The 13434-nt window shown below is 33.3% G+C and overlaps 1 protein-coding gene across 12 annotated transcripts in view; it reads left to right on the top strand.

The window, feature by feature from the left end:
• Positions 1-13434, top strand: part of SNX14 (sorting nexin 14) — a 70362-nt gene that overhangs the window by 27025 nt on the left and 29903 nt on the right. For 6 of the 12 annotated variants that reach the window (XM_070223527.1, XM_014734076.3, XM_001503705.7 and 3 more), the window contains 7 exons: positions 69-156; positions 3039-3123; positions 7376-7532; positions 8501-8576; positions 9629-9673; positions 9783-9863; positions 9964-10078. In XM_070223527.1, coding sequence (XP_070079628.1) covers positions 69-156; positions 3039-3123; positions 7376-7532; positions 8501-8576; positions 9629-9673; positions 9783-9863; positions 9964-10078 — 647 coding nt within the window. The remainder of the gene's footprint in view (positions 1-68; positions 157-3038; positions 3124-7375; positions 7533-8500; positions 8577-9628; positions 9674-9782; positions 9864-9963; positions 10079-13434) is intronic. The other 6 variants (XM_070223528.1, XM_070223524.1, XM_070223523.1 and 3 more) reach the window with 1 other exon arrangement.

Genomic DNA, 13434 nt, shown 5'->3' with positions numbered 1-13434 from the left:
GCTTTCTAGAAAGTGAAGCTGTGTATTTCTCTGAACTTCTAAATGTTTGCTTTTCTCTTCACTTGAAGGGATGTAACAGATGATGAGTCCTTTGTTGATGAACTGAGAATTACATTACGGTTTTTTGCATCTGTCTTAATTCGAAGGATTCACAAGGTATGTATTTATAAGAGAAACTTGGAAATTTGAGGCTTTATCATTACTAAAGAGATTGTTTAAAATTTTATTTTTACCTTGTTCTATACTATATGTGTTTTTTCCTTCACTTTCCATTTTTTAGATTAAAATATGAATGGATCACTTTTGATTCATTGATCAGTTTTACTTTCTTTAATGCTTGGATATCTTAGTTTGTGACAATTAGAAATAAAAAGACAACTATAGAAAAAAGTGTCTTATTCTAGATAGATGAATTTACTGAGTAAATGGTAATGATTATGATCTTTTTAAAAATAACTTGTAAGCCATCTTTTGTATATGTTTGGGTCTTTGCCTATCTGTATTTATAGTGTGTTGGTTGTAGACACGCATACTTGTCTATGCCTTCTCAATTCAATAGAATCGAATATATTGACAATAAATTGGTATATAATCTCTCTGCCATTAGTAAATAAAATAAAAAAAATCTTATTAAATGTTTCTATACCTATTTGAGAAATGAACAATACAATCAACCACTGTAGAAAAGATATGCAAAAGACGTGAATAAGCAATTCACAAAAGAAAAATATAAAATGGCCAATGAATACTTGAAAATTATGTTCTTTCACATCAAATATATACAGTTTTTTGATATAAAAAAAGAATAGCATCTCAGGTATTCTTTTGCCTATCAGATTGGGAAAGATGCAAAAAAGAATGATAATATCTGTTAACACTCATTGTGAGGCAAACGAAGTACAAATCCAAATTGGTATAACTTTACGCTGGAAGGCAGTTTGGTAATCTTTATTGAAAGACTTAAAAATGTCTATACTCCGAAATTTAATTCCACTTTTTTGTGATATAGTTTAAAGAAATAATCAGAAATGTATGTAAAAATGTATGTTCAAAAATTCATTGCAGTGTACTTTATAATAAGGAAAGCTGAAAAGAAAAGCTGATGTCCACTGATAGGATTGTTGGTTGGTTAAATATAATACATGTCCACTATAGAATCCTATGCAGCCAGGAAAAATCATTTTGTAGAATAGTACTTATTTACATGGGAAATTATTGATCTTACATAGTCAAGTGGAAGAGGCTGGAAAATAATATATGTGGTATTTTTCCACTTTGAAAACAAAGCTCACATATTAAAGTTTGTTAATATGTATATTAAGGACATGTATATATTTTTATCACTGTTAACTCTTATTATGGTGGGGCTTGATGCTGATTTTTGGTTCTTTCCATGCATTGCTTTCTGTTGACCATGTGTTTCTTTGCATTGAGCACTTATCATTTTTGCAAATAGAAAAAAGTTGACAAACATTAATCATATTATTTAAAAAAAGGTTCTGCGGCAGTCATCTCGTAGTAGACTTTTAAGTGGGAATAAAAGATTTAGTAAGAGAGCCAGCCCAGTGGTGCAGTGGTTAAGTGCACATGTTCTGCTTCAGCGGCCCGGGTTCAGGTCCTGGGTGCGGACATGGCACCACTCGGAAAGCCATGCTGTGGCAGGTGTCCCACGTATAAAGTAGAGGAAGATGGGCATGGATGTTAGCTCAGGGCCAGTCTTCCTCTGCAAAAAGTGGAGGATTGGCAGCAGATGTTAGCTCAGGGCTAATCTTCCTTAAAAAAAAAAAAAGATTTAGTAAGAAATATCAATTGATTGATGATAAACTATTTAAATTCCAACTTAGAGTAAGTAAATTAAAATAATTGATCAAATAGCTGACGCATTATAGTGAATTCAACAGTGTTTTTTTAAGTCAAGGTTTAGTGACAAACTCATTATTTTAACATTTTGATTCTGACCTGAAGTCTGTAAAATGGAACTTAGAAATGAAAATTTTCATGAGTATTCTAAGATTGAATAAAATGTCTGAAAACTAAAACATGTTGTTTACTTGATAAGTATGAGAATAATTTATAATTATCGGGTACCAAGAGGCCAGGGATAAAGGAAGAGTAATGTTATTTTGTAACAAGGCATACTACTAGCAAAAATATCCCCTCTTATTGAACATGTTTGCTCTTATACAGCCAAAAGTTATCTATAAACTGCTCTGGGTTTTACTAGTAAATCATTAAAAATTGGGGTCTTAGGATCCATCACACTTACTATATTTATCAGCCTGTGATCTTTTTCTCTGCCTTAATATGGAATTTAAAAAGAATAGGAAAGTTAACACAGAACTTGACACTATTATGATGCAGTTTTCTCATGCCTTTGATAAGGGAAATCATGTTGAGTTTTGTGGTGGAAGATAATCCTTTTGAAGTCCAGTGAACATGCTTTTTGGTGATTTATTTATTTGCAATTTATTTTCAATTATTTTATTTTTTCTCTCTTTTGTGAGTGTACAAATAAGCTCTCAACCCTCTCTCATTAACTTACCATAGTCACTACAGTTTCCAACCTTTTAAGTTGAAAAATATCTGCGGGGAATGATGAACTTAATATTATTCCAAACTAGAGTGCTTCTGTATATCTTTAAACAGGATTTATCTTGTAAGCTGAATGAAAATGTTCATTTTCAAGTAACCTTAGTAAACAGAGATTTACAGCCTCAAAGGGATAAGTTACTTGAGATTTTCTTTGAACACATTTAAAACAAAGAAATAAGTCAAGAGTAAAGATATTTGTGAGAAAAATTTGGTATGCATATTAGGGTCTGCATATTAAGATATATTTTCATTACTGTGGTAGAAAAACTGTTAAAGTTACAATTAGTATGATCCAAGAATTTAAAGTGCTTTTAAATTATGTTTTTGAAAGATTCTAAATAACACCTTTGATTTTTAAAATCGTATGTTCCAGTACTTCAAATATAGTGTTCTTGCCATTGTAACTTATATGTTAAAAATTTTATTTTAATGTTGAATTTTTCTAGGTGGATATTCCATCTATTATAACCAAGAAACTATTAAAAGCAGCAATGAAGCATATAGAAGTGATAGTTAAAGCGAGTCAGAAAGGTAATACAGTTTTCTGCTACAAAATTTGAGTGACTCTGGTTTTGTATACCAACTTTCACCTTAAATATCTAAGTAGTACTGGTACGTTAGCTGATATAGTCACAAATGCTGTGAGAGTATTCTTTTCAGTAGTTTATTAACCATATAAGTGATTGTGAAACTCAAGAATCTATGAAATTAAAATACAATTACTTAGTTAAATATAGGTGATGGAATATTGATGACTCTCATCTTTTTTTGAATGATAGTCTCTTGCCTTCATCGCTTCCTCTGAGGTATCTCTCACATCTCTTCCCCCTTTTTCCTTAATGATTTCAATTGCTGTGACCTATTGTAGCCTATCTTCTATACTGCTACCATGTTAGTTTCACGATACCACAATTCTCATGTTACCTCCCTACAAAAAAAATGTAGTGACTCTGCTCTAGAGTCTAAACTGTATATTTAAACACTTTCCTATCTAGTCAAATATTTTGATCTACTGTTGTCTTTGACTCTGTATTTTCCTTTAGCCAGGACGAACTATTTGTAGTTTCTCATGTTTGTCTTGGCCTTTATAATGTCGTGATTTGCACATATGTTCAGCAAATGTTTTCTGACTGAATGAATGAAATTTTCATTGGGACTTCTCTTGCTCTTAGATCAAACTGGAATGTTCCCTTTTAACAAAATTACTTCTGTGCTCTATACTTGGTTCTTTTCGAAACTGAGATTTTCCTGTGTTTGCATTTGGTATTCTTCTTTGTCATTGCTTTTCCAGTTATGTTCTTTAGCATATTGCTCTATGTAGATGAGCATGTTGAAGAGATTTCATGGTCATCTGTTCTGGTAATTGCTAGATATTGTCTTCCCCTTCTTTAAAATTCCAAGTTAAGTGCCAGCATACCAAAATCTCTGAGTAGTCCTGCAGCAAACAGTTTTAACTTTGCTTAAACCAGTACATCTTAAACTCATGTGAGCACGGAACCAATTTTCCCTCCCTTGTAATATCAATTAATATAATCAGAGTACATTTGGGGAAATTATATGCTAGGTAGTGTTGAAGTTAAATTGAATCAGATTATTAGTTTGTCTTTTGGTATGATTAATTCCTCAAGTATGAGAAGCATTTCAAATTATATATTTAAAAAATTTTCTCTGTTCATCTTATAATATTATGACAAGTAAAATAGTTTTACCTTCAACGTAGTTAAAAAGTGAAAGAGTTTGAATATGTGTAATTTAATTGTTAAATAAAAAAATTGAAATTATTATTCTGTCACTGGCAAGAGCACACTAGAAGATAATAACTTTGTTTTAGCCATTTTGTTAACGCTACTTTACTGTCAGAAAAAAATACTGGAAAAGAGTTTTTTTATTAGTAAATTTTGGTTTTTAGAGCAGTTTTAAGTTTACAGAAAAATTGAGCAGAGAGTATAGAGAGTTCACATATATCCTCCCCTTCCCCTGTTATTAACATCTTGAATTATTTGGTAACTTTGTTACAATTGATATACCAATATTGATACATTATTATTAACTAAAGTCCATACTTTTCATTAGGGTTTTACTCTTTGTATTGTGCATTCTATCGATTTTAACAAATGCATAATGCCATATATCCGCCATTACAATATCATACTGAACAGTTTCACTGCCCTAAAAATCTCTTGTGTTTCACTTGTTGATCTCTCCTTCCTTCCTTCGTGAACCCCTGGCAACCAGTGATCTTTTTACTGTCTCTACAGTTTTGCCTTTTCCAAAATGTCATATAGTTGGAATTATACTGTGGCCTTTTCAGACTGGCTTCTTTCATTTAGAAATATACATTTAGGGCTCTTTCATGTCTTTTCATGGCTTGATAGCTCATTTCTTTTTATTGCTCAGTTATATATCATTGTATGGACATACCACAGTTTATTTATCCATTCACCTATAGAAGGACATCTTGTTCACTTCCCAGTTTTGGCAATCATGAGTAAAGCTGCTGTAAACATTTGTGTGCATGTTTTTGTGTGTGAAAAGTATTTTTTAATATCGTCTTTATTTTTTCCTAAAAACAAACACTTTAAACTCCGACTGTGAGTAAATGGAGTCATCTTTTATTTTTAGATGCATTGATTGGTTTAATAAAATCCCCAAATTATTTTGTCTCTATGAGAGGTGTATAGACAGACCAGTTTGACTGAAACTTATTTTGAGTCTTTGCAGGAAAGGAGTTGCTAATTTGCTAGTATTCATATAAAAATGGTCCTCAATTATAAATTATCATAAAATGCTAGGTTGGATTTGTTAATAACATTGTAATTAATGAAATCTATAGAATTAAAAGGCCAGAGAATTAGGAGGACTCTTATTTTATCCCAAAGTCCTGGTGTTCAGAATATTATTACAGTGAATTAGATAGACTTACTTAAAAAGTTTTCAGATTTTTGATTTTTCATTTCTTTAACCCATGAATTTGTTTTCTAAATTTTTGGCCCCACAGTTGTGCATAACTCAGGAAGTAATTAAAGGTTCATATCTTCATCTGTGTTCATCCTTACCCTCTCAGTGTTCTCTCCTTAATCTGCCTCTTGATAAAAGAATTGTGTAGATGTTTTCTGGCTGTGTAATTACTTCCATAGCCCTTAGAAATGTTGACTGTATATATTAGAAGCACTGGTTTGATTGAAATTCAATAATAATTGTGCAGAAGGACCTTACTCCAGTCTTTCATCCTGAAGATGTCTTTTTGTCTTGCATTCTGGGGACCTTTCCTTTTGTGGTTTGAAAACTGCTGACTGCTTAGACAGTAGATATGCTGGTGATTAGTGGGGATTAATCCATGCCCTGTTTTCCAGCATCTGTATTTTGGTTATATTCCCAATTAAGGTTTTTCCCCCCATGTTCTTTTTATCTTTTGCCTGATTCCTTTATTTTCTCATTACCAATGACTACAGAAATCTCTCACATCTGACAGATGTTAAGTAGATTCCAGTCTAGTGATTTAATTTATATATTATGTTTGGATGCTCAATCACAACAAATATTATAATTACTTGTTCATTTTTAGTGATGACTTTTCAGTGTTAATAACTATTTAATAATTGTTTACTGAAGTGGAAACTGAGGCGCAAAGGGATTATGTCATTTGTTCAAGATCAAATTAATAAAGAAGTAGAGCTGAGATTTAGCATAGCTTAGGCTTCTTATTTTAATTCCCTGCTCATGATCTAAATTTTTAAAAGAATTCTGCCCCAAATTCTTGGGGAAAAAAATGCTTGGCAAATGACGCATGATTATAAAATAAAATGCATTTCTTATAAAAACTATGTCGTTCTTTGCCAATCCTGCGTTTGTACCTTAGGGGCAGATAGCCTTCATTTAGCTTCTTAGTACTCACACCAGTAGAATCCGTATATTGGCTTTTTTTGGTAAATGTGCTTGCATTCTCTTTCAATGAAAATAGAAATAAATAGTCAAAAATAAATGTCATTGAATTAGGGTTAAGATTCCCTTCACAGACTTCATGATTTTAAAACTTGGCACAGAATGCAGATAGGGGAAAACATGACTTGTTTTTCTCCTAGTCTTTGGAGGTCTATAAAAAGGAGTGGCAATACTATTACTTTTAAGTTGTAAAATATTAGTTTAGTGCTTGGAATTTTAGGAAAACTTTATGTAACATAACTATTATCGTCAGTTAACATTTATTTAAGTGGACTTCCACCTTATACAGTTCTGTCCCTCTTGTGTCCTATGCTCTGGGCAGAAGATATAGAACTTAACCAAGGAAGCCAGTTTCTATGTTATAATTGCTTTAAAAGGTTACCCAAATGATTTTGATGTGAAAGTAGAGACAATAAAGAATTTTAAGGAGGGCTTTTTTTTGTATTTGCAGAGGATGAACAAGATGTAACATTTGATAACAAAAGCTTTGTGTGTACTTAGGTGTTTTGTCTGGTTTTTTTCACTCTTTTTTTTTTTAAACATTTGATTTTGTTTGATATAATTTGTAAAGTAGTGACAGGAGTTTAAATTTTTGTTTGCCAAGGGGGAAAAGATCTTTTTATCAGTTTATTGCAAAATTTTAAAACTTCCAGCAAAGAGGAAAATTGCTCTCTTTATATCCTGCTTTGAAAAGTTTCCCAGTAGAGTAGATACTGGAAAGAAAGGAAGGCTGAGAAAGGAATGACTGCTACTAACAAATGATGTTCTATTAGTGTAAATGCCTGAAGTTGTTTAATGTTGCTTAACTTCTTTAAATATTTAATTTTATCTCTATTTGTAGCAGAAAATACAGAGTTTTTACAGCAAGCTGCTTTAGAAGAATATGGTCCAGAGCTTCATGTGGCTTTGAGGAGTCGAAGAGATGAATTACACTATTTAAGGAAACTTACTGAACTACTTTTTCCTTATATTTTGCCTCCTAAAGCAACAGACTGCAGGTAAAAATAGACTGGAAAATGTCATAGCAGTATTTGCATACCGTGCCATATGTATGTTGCTATTCTTGATCGTAATAGGAGTACACTAAAACTTGAGGTTAGCCTGTGATGTGAATAATTTTTCACTTAAGAAATATAATTTGTCAGGTGTTAAAATGCCATTTTTGGTACTAAGTTTTCATGATGTGTTGTGTTGCTTAGAATTTTTTCTTGGAAATTGATCTTGGGAAATCAAAGATAAATATGAATAAAATTAATTTTCGTGTTTGGGATCATTATACTTTGTTACTTCCCTGATGTTCCTTTTTAAAGACATGCACATTGTGACTCATTGGCAGAAACACTGAATAAACTCTACAGACAAGTTTGAGTTTTAAATGTCTACCTGGGAAGAGTAATTAGAGGTCCTCTAGTCCATCCTCACTCGTGCTGACAGCAGCGTGTGTGGATAGTTCCCTAAGTTACCTCATTACTCTCACCCTCATAATCCTTGAGGAGAAACCATGGCTTATCTTTAGTGATGGACTTTAAATATTGCTTTATTTTATTTAAAATTTTTAATATTTTAATTAAAATATTTTTATTTTAAACAAATTCATAATATTAATGTAGATATAATTACAAAGTAATTTATTATACTATTAAGCATGTTAGCTTTAAACATTAATTTAAAAATACATCAAACATTTTAAATATTTCTGAAGTGGGAAGTGTTTTCTAATGTTTACCGAAGTCCCTCCTGCTAAGGAAATGCTTTTTTTTCTCTTCAATAGTATTCTCTTTTAGCCAAAGGACTCCAGGTGTGGTCTGTGAACCAGTAGTATGAGCACTGCTCGGGAGCTTGTTACAAATGTGGAATGTTGGGGCACATCCCAGACCTACTATATCTTAGTTTGCATTTTAACAAGATCCCCAGGTAAGAGCTGATGTAAATTACTAAATATATACAATGTTATTTCTCTTTCCAGATCCCTGACCTTACTTTTAAGAGAGATCCTCTCTGGTTCCGTGTTCCTTCCTTCTTTGGATTTCCTAGCTGATCCAGTAAGACTTAAAAAATTTTTTTTCTTTAATTGTGGTAAAATGCATACAACGTAAAATTTACCATTTTAAATTTTATATGTGCAGTTCAGTACTATTAGATACATTCATATTGTTGAACAACTCTCACCACTACCCAGTCTCCAGAACTTTCATCTCACAAAACTGAAACTCTGGGCCGGCCCCATGGCGGAGTGGTTAAGTCTGCACGCTCTGCTTCAGTGGCCCAGGGTTTTGCCGGTTTGGATGCTGGGTGCGGACATGGCACCATTCTTTAGGCCATGCTGAGGTGGCGTCCCACATGCCACAACTAGAAGGACTCACAGCTAAAAAAATATACAACTATATACTAGGGGGATTTGGGGAGAAAAAGCAGAGGGAAAAAAGATTGGTAATGGTTGTTAGCTCAGGTGCCGATCTTTAAAAAAACAAAACAAAACAACTGAAGCTCTATACCCATTAAATAATAATTCTCCATTCCTCCTTCCTCCCTCACTCCTGGCAGCTACCACTCAACTTCCTGTCTCTATGAATTTTGACTATTCTAGGTACATCATATAAGTGGAATCATGGAATATATGTCTTTTTTGTGACTGGCTTATTTTGCTTAGCATAATGTCCTCAAGGTTTATCCATGTTTATCCAAGGTTTATCCAAGGTTTATCCAAGGTTTATCAGAATTCCCTTCCTTTTCAAGGCTGAATAATACTCCATTGTAGGTATATACTACATTTTGCTTATTCTTTCATCCATCAATAGACACTTGAGTTGCTTTTACTTTTAATCCATAAGATTTTGAAGAAAAGAATAATTTATAAACATTTTAAATGCCAAAGTCAGAATAACTTTTCTTTGCCTATTTTCACAAAAGGTGAGACCCTGCATTGTAGATTTTTAAAAATCCCTCTGTATTACGTAAGTGCAGATGCTTTGCCACCACTCCATTTATTTCTTCATTTTTCTAGAAATTTTCATAATATGATAAAAGCTTTGAGAATTCTGGGCAGAATACAGTAATTGAATTATTTTGACCTATATTTATTATTTTCCATTAGGATACTGTGAATCATTTGCTTATCATCTTCATAGATGACAGTCCAGTGAGTATTGAACATGTTAGAAAGCACTTCAGATTGCATTGAATTTTGATTCATATCTGTCAAATCAAATGAGAGTTTTATTGAATTAATTAATTCTCTTTCTTCAAAGCCTGAAAAAGCAACCGAACCACCTTCCCCTTTGGTTCCATTCTTGCAGAAATTTGCAGAACCTAGAAATAAAAAGCCATCTGTAAGTATTTTAAGCAATAACTTGTATTACTTTTGATATAAACAATTTTATCACGTATTTATATAGTCTTAACTTACTCTTCCTCCCATATTATATTAAGGTGCTGAAGTTAGAATTGAAGCAAATCAGGGAGCAACAAGATCTCTTATTTCGCTTTATGAACTTTCTGAAACAAGAAGGAGCGGTGCACGTGTTGCAAATTTGTCTGACTGTGGGTGAGGCTTATCTGTCTACTTTATCAAAATCATTTTTAAACTTTTTAATCTATTTGACTATTGAGATCAGATTCGATGTTGTAGTTATATCTATCATTGGACTTTCGTTTAGTAGATATTCTAAGAGCACCTATTGCTTGTCTCTACTGTCCACTCCTTTCCAGATTGGGACATAATTGATAGCTGATTTCAGCCAAGTCCTATTAACAGGATAAAACTACTGAAAATTCAGTTTAATGAAAGTATATTAAAGACCTAATCATTAGCCCATATTAATAACACTATGTCACAGTTTTTAAGGATTATTTTGATAATCAAATACAAAAATGTTTTATTTTGATTGTAAGCTCTATAACATCTTGCATTATTGGCTTTATGAGACACTTGATGGGCTCTGTGAAAAGATTAATTTTTTAATGCACCTAGTTTCTTTCTTAAATATAACTTTTTTAATATCAATTATTTTTTATTGAGTTCATAATAGTTTACATCAGTGCAAGATTTCAGATGTACATTATTTCTTGACTGTCACCACATAAGTGCTCCCCTTCACCCCCTGTGCCCAGCCCCCACCCCCCTTCCCCTGGTAACCACTGAACTGTTTTCTTTGTCCATGTACTTGTTTATATTCCACATATGAGTGAAGTCATCTGGTGTTTGTCTTTCTCAGACTGGCTTATTTCACTTAGCATAATTCCCTCTAGATCCTTCCATGTTATTGCAAATGGATGAATTTGTCTTTTTTTCTGGCTGAGTAGTATTCCATTGTATATATATATAGCACATCTTGTTTATACAGTCATCAGTCGATGGGCACTTGGGTTGCTTCCATGTCTTGGCTACTGTGAATAGCGCTGCAATGAACCTAGGGGTGCATATGTTACTTTGGATTATTGATTTCAAGTTGTTTGGGTAGATACCCAGTAGTGGGATAGCTGGGTCATATGGTATTTCTATTTTTAGTTTTTTGAGGAGTCTCCATACTGTTTTCCATGGTGGCTGCACCAGTTTGCATTCCCATCAGCAGTGTATGAGGGTTCCCCTCTCTCCACACCCTCTCCAACGTTTATTTTTCGTCTTACTGATTATAGCCATTTTAACAGGCATAAGGTGATGTCTTAGTGTAGTTTTGATTTGCATTTCCCTAATGATTAGTGATGTTGAACATCTGTGCATGTGTTTATTGGCCATCTGTATATCTTCTTTGGAAAAATGTTCCTCTCCTCTGCCCATTTTTTGATCAAGTTATTTGTTTATTTGTTGTTCAGTTGTGTGAGTTCCTTAAATATTATGGAAATTAACCCCTTGTCAGATATATGATTTGCAAATATTTTCTCCCAGTTGGTGAGTTGTCTCTTTGTTTTGATTCTAGTTTCTTTTGCCTTGCAGACGCTCTTTAGTCTAATGAATTCCCACTTGTTTATTTTTTCTTTTGTTTCCCTTGTCTGAGAGGACGTGGTATTTGAAAAGATCCTTTTTAGTTCAGTGTCAAAGACTGTACTACCGATATTATCTTCCAGGAGTTTTATAGTTTCAGGATGTGTCTTCAAGTCTTGGATCCATTTTGACTTTATTTTTGTGTATGATATGAGAGAGCGGTCTACCTTCATTCTTTTGCCTTTGGCTGTCGAGTTTTCCCAACACCATTTATTGAAGAGACTATCTTTTCTCCATTGTATGTTCTTGGCACCTTTGTCAAAAATTACCTGTCCATAGTGTGCAGTTTTATTTCTGGGCTTTCAGTTCTGTTCCATTGATCTCTGTGCCTGTTTTTGTACCAGTACCATGTCGTTTTGATCACTATGTCTTTGTAGTACATTTTGAAGTCAGGGATTGTGATACCTCCAGCTTTGTTCTTTTTTTCTTAGGATTGCCATAGCAGTTCGGGGTCTTTGATTGCCCCATAGGAATTTTAGGATTCTTTGTTCTATTTCCATGAAGAATGTCTTTGGGATTCCGATTGGGATTGTATTGAATCTGTAGATTGCTTTGGGTAGTATGGACATTTTAACTATGTTTATTCTTCCAATCCGTGAGCAAGGAATCTCTTTCCATCTCTTTATGTCATTATCAGTTTCTCTCAGAAATATCTTATAGTTTTCATTGTATAAGTCCTTCACCTCCTTGGTTCAATTAATTCCTAGGTACTTTATTCTTTTGGTTGTGACTGCAAATGGAATTATATTCTTGAGTTCTCTTTCTGTAAGTTCGTTATTGGAGTATAGTAAAGCAACTAATTTTTGTAAGTTGATTCTGTACCTTGCAACTTTGCTGTAATTGTTAATTATTTCTACTAGTTTTCTGATGGATTTTTTTTGGATTTTCTATGTATAAGATCATGTCATCAGCAAACAGCGAGAGTTTCACTTCTTCACTCCCTCTTTGTATTCCTTTTATTCCTTTCTCTTGCCTAATTGCTCTGTCCCAAACCTCCAGTACTATGTTGAATAAGAGTGGTGATAGTGGGCATCCTTGTCTTGTTCCTGTTCTCAGGGGGATGGTGCTCAGTTTTTGCACACTGAGTATGATGCTGGCTGTGGGTTTGTCATATATGGCCTTTATTATGTTGAGGTAATTTCTTTTTATCCCCATTTTGTTCAGAGTTTTTATCATAAATGGCTGTTGTATCTTGTCAAATGCTTTCTCTGCATCTATTGAGAGGATCATGTGGTTTATATTCCTCAATTTGTTGATGTGGTGTATCACGTTGATTGATTTTTGGATGTTGGACCATCCCTGTGTCCCTGGTGTAAATTGCACTTGATCATGATGTTTGATATATTGCTGAATTCGAGTTGCCAATATTTTGTTGAGGATTTTTGCACCTATGTTCATCAGCAATATTGGCCTGTTATTCTCCTTTATTGTGCTGTCCTTGTCAGGCTTTGGTATCAGAGTGATATTGGCCACACAGAATGTGTTAGGAAGTGTTCCATCTTCCCTAATTTTTTGGAATAGCTTGAGAAGGATAGGTGTTAAATCCTTTCTGAAAGTTTGGTAGAATTCCCCAGGAAAGCCATCTGGTCCTGAGGTTTTATTCTTTGGGATGCTTTTGATTACTGTTTCAATCTCTTTCCATGTGATTGGTCTATTCAGATTGTCTCTTTCTTCTTGACTCAGCTTTGGGAGGTTGTAAGAGTCTAAGAATGTATCCATTTCCTCTAGGTTATCCATTTTGTTGCCATATAGTTTTTCATAGTATTCTCTTATAATCCGTTGTATTTCTGTGGAATCTGTTGTTATTTCTCCTCTTTCATTTCTGATTTTGTTTATTTGAACTTTCTCTCTTTTTTTCTTTGTAAGTCTGGCTAGGGGTTTGTCAGTTTTATTTGTCTTCTCAAAGAACCAGCTCTTTG

The sequence above is a fragment of the Equus caballus genome, chromosome 10 (genome assembly GCF_041296265.1).
Source record: "Equus caballus isolate H_3958 breed thoroughbred chromosome 10, TB-T2T, whole genome shotgun sequence".
In the NCBI taxonomy this organism is placed as follows: domain Eukaryota; kingdom Metazoa; phylum Chordata; class Mammalia; order Perissodactyla; family Equidae; genus Equus; species Equus caballus.
The sequence above is the reverse complement of the archived record's forward strand: the minus strand, read 5'-3'. Positions and strand labels throughout refer to the sequence as shown.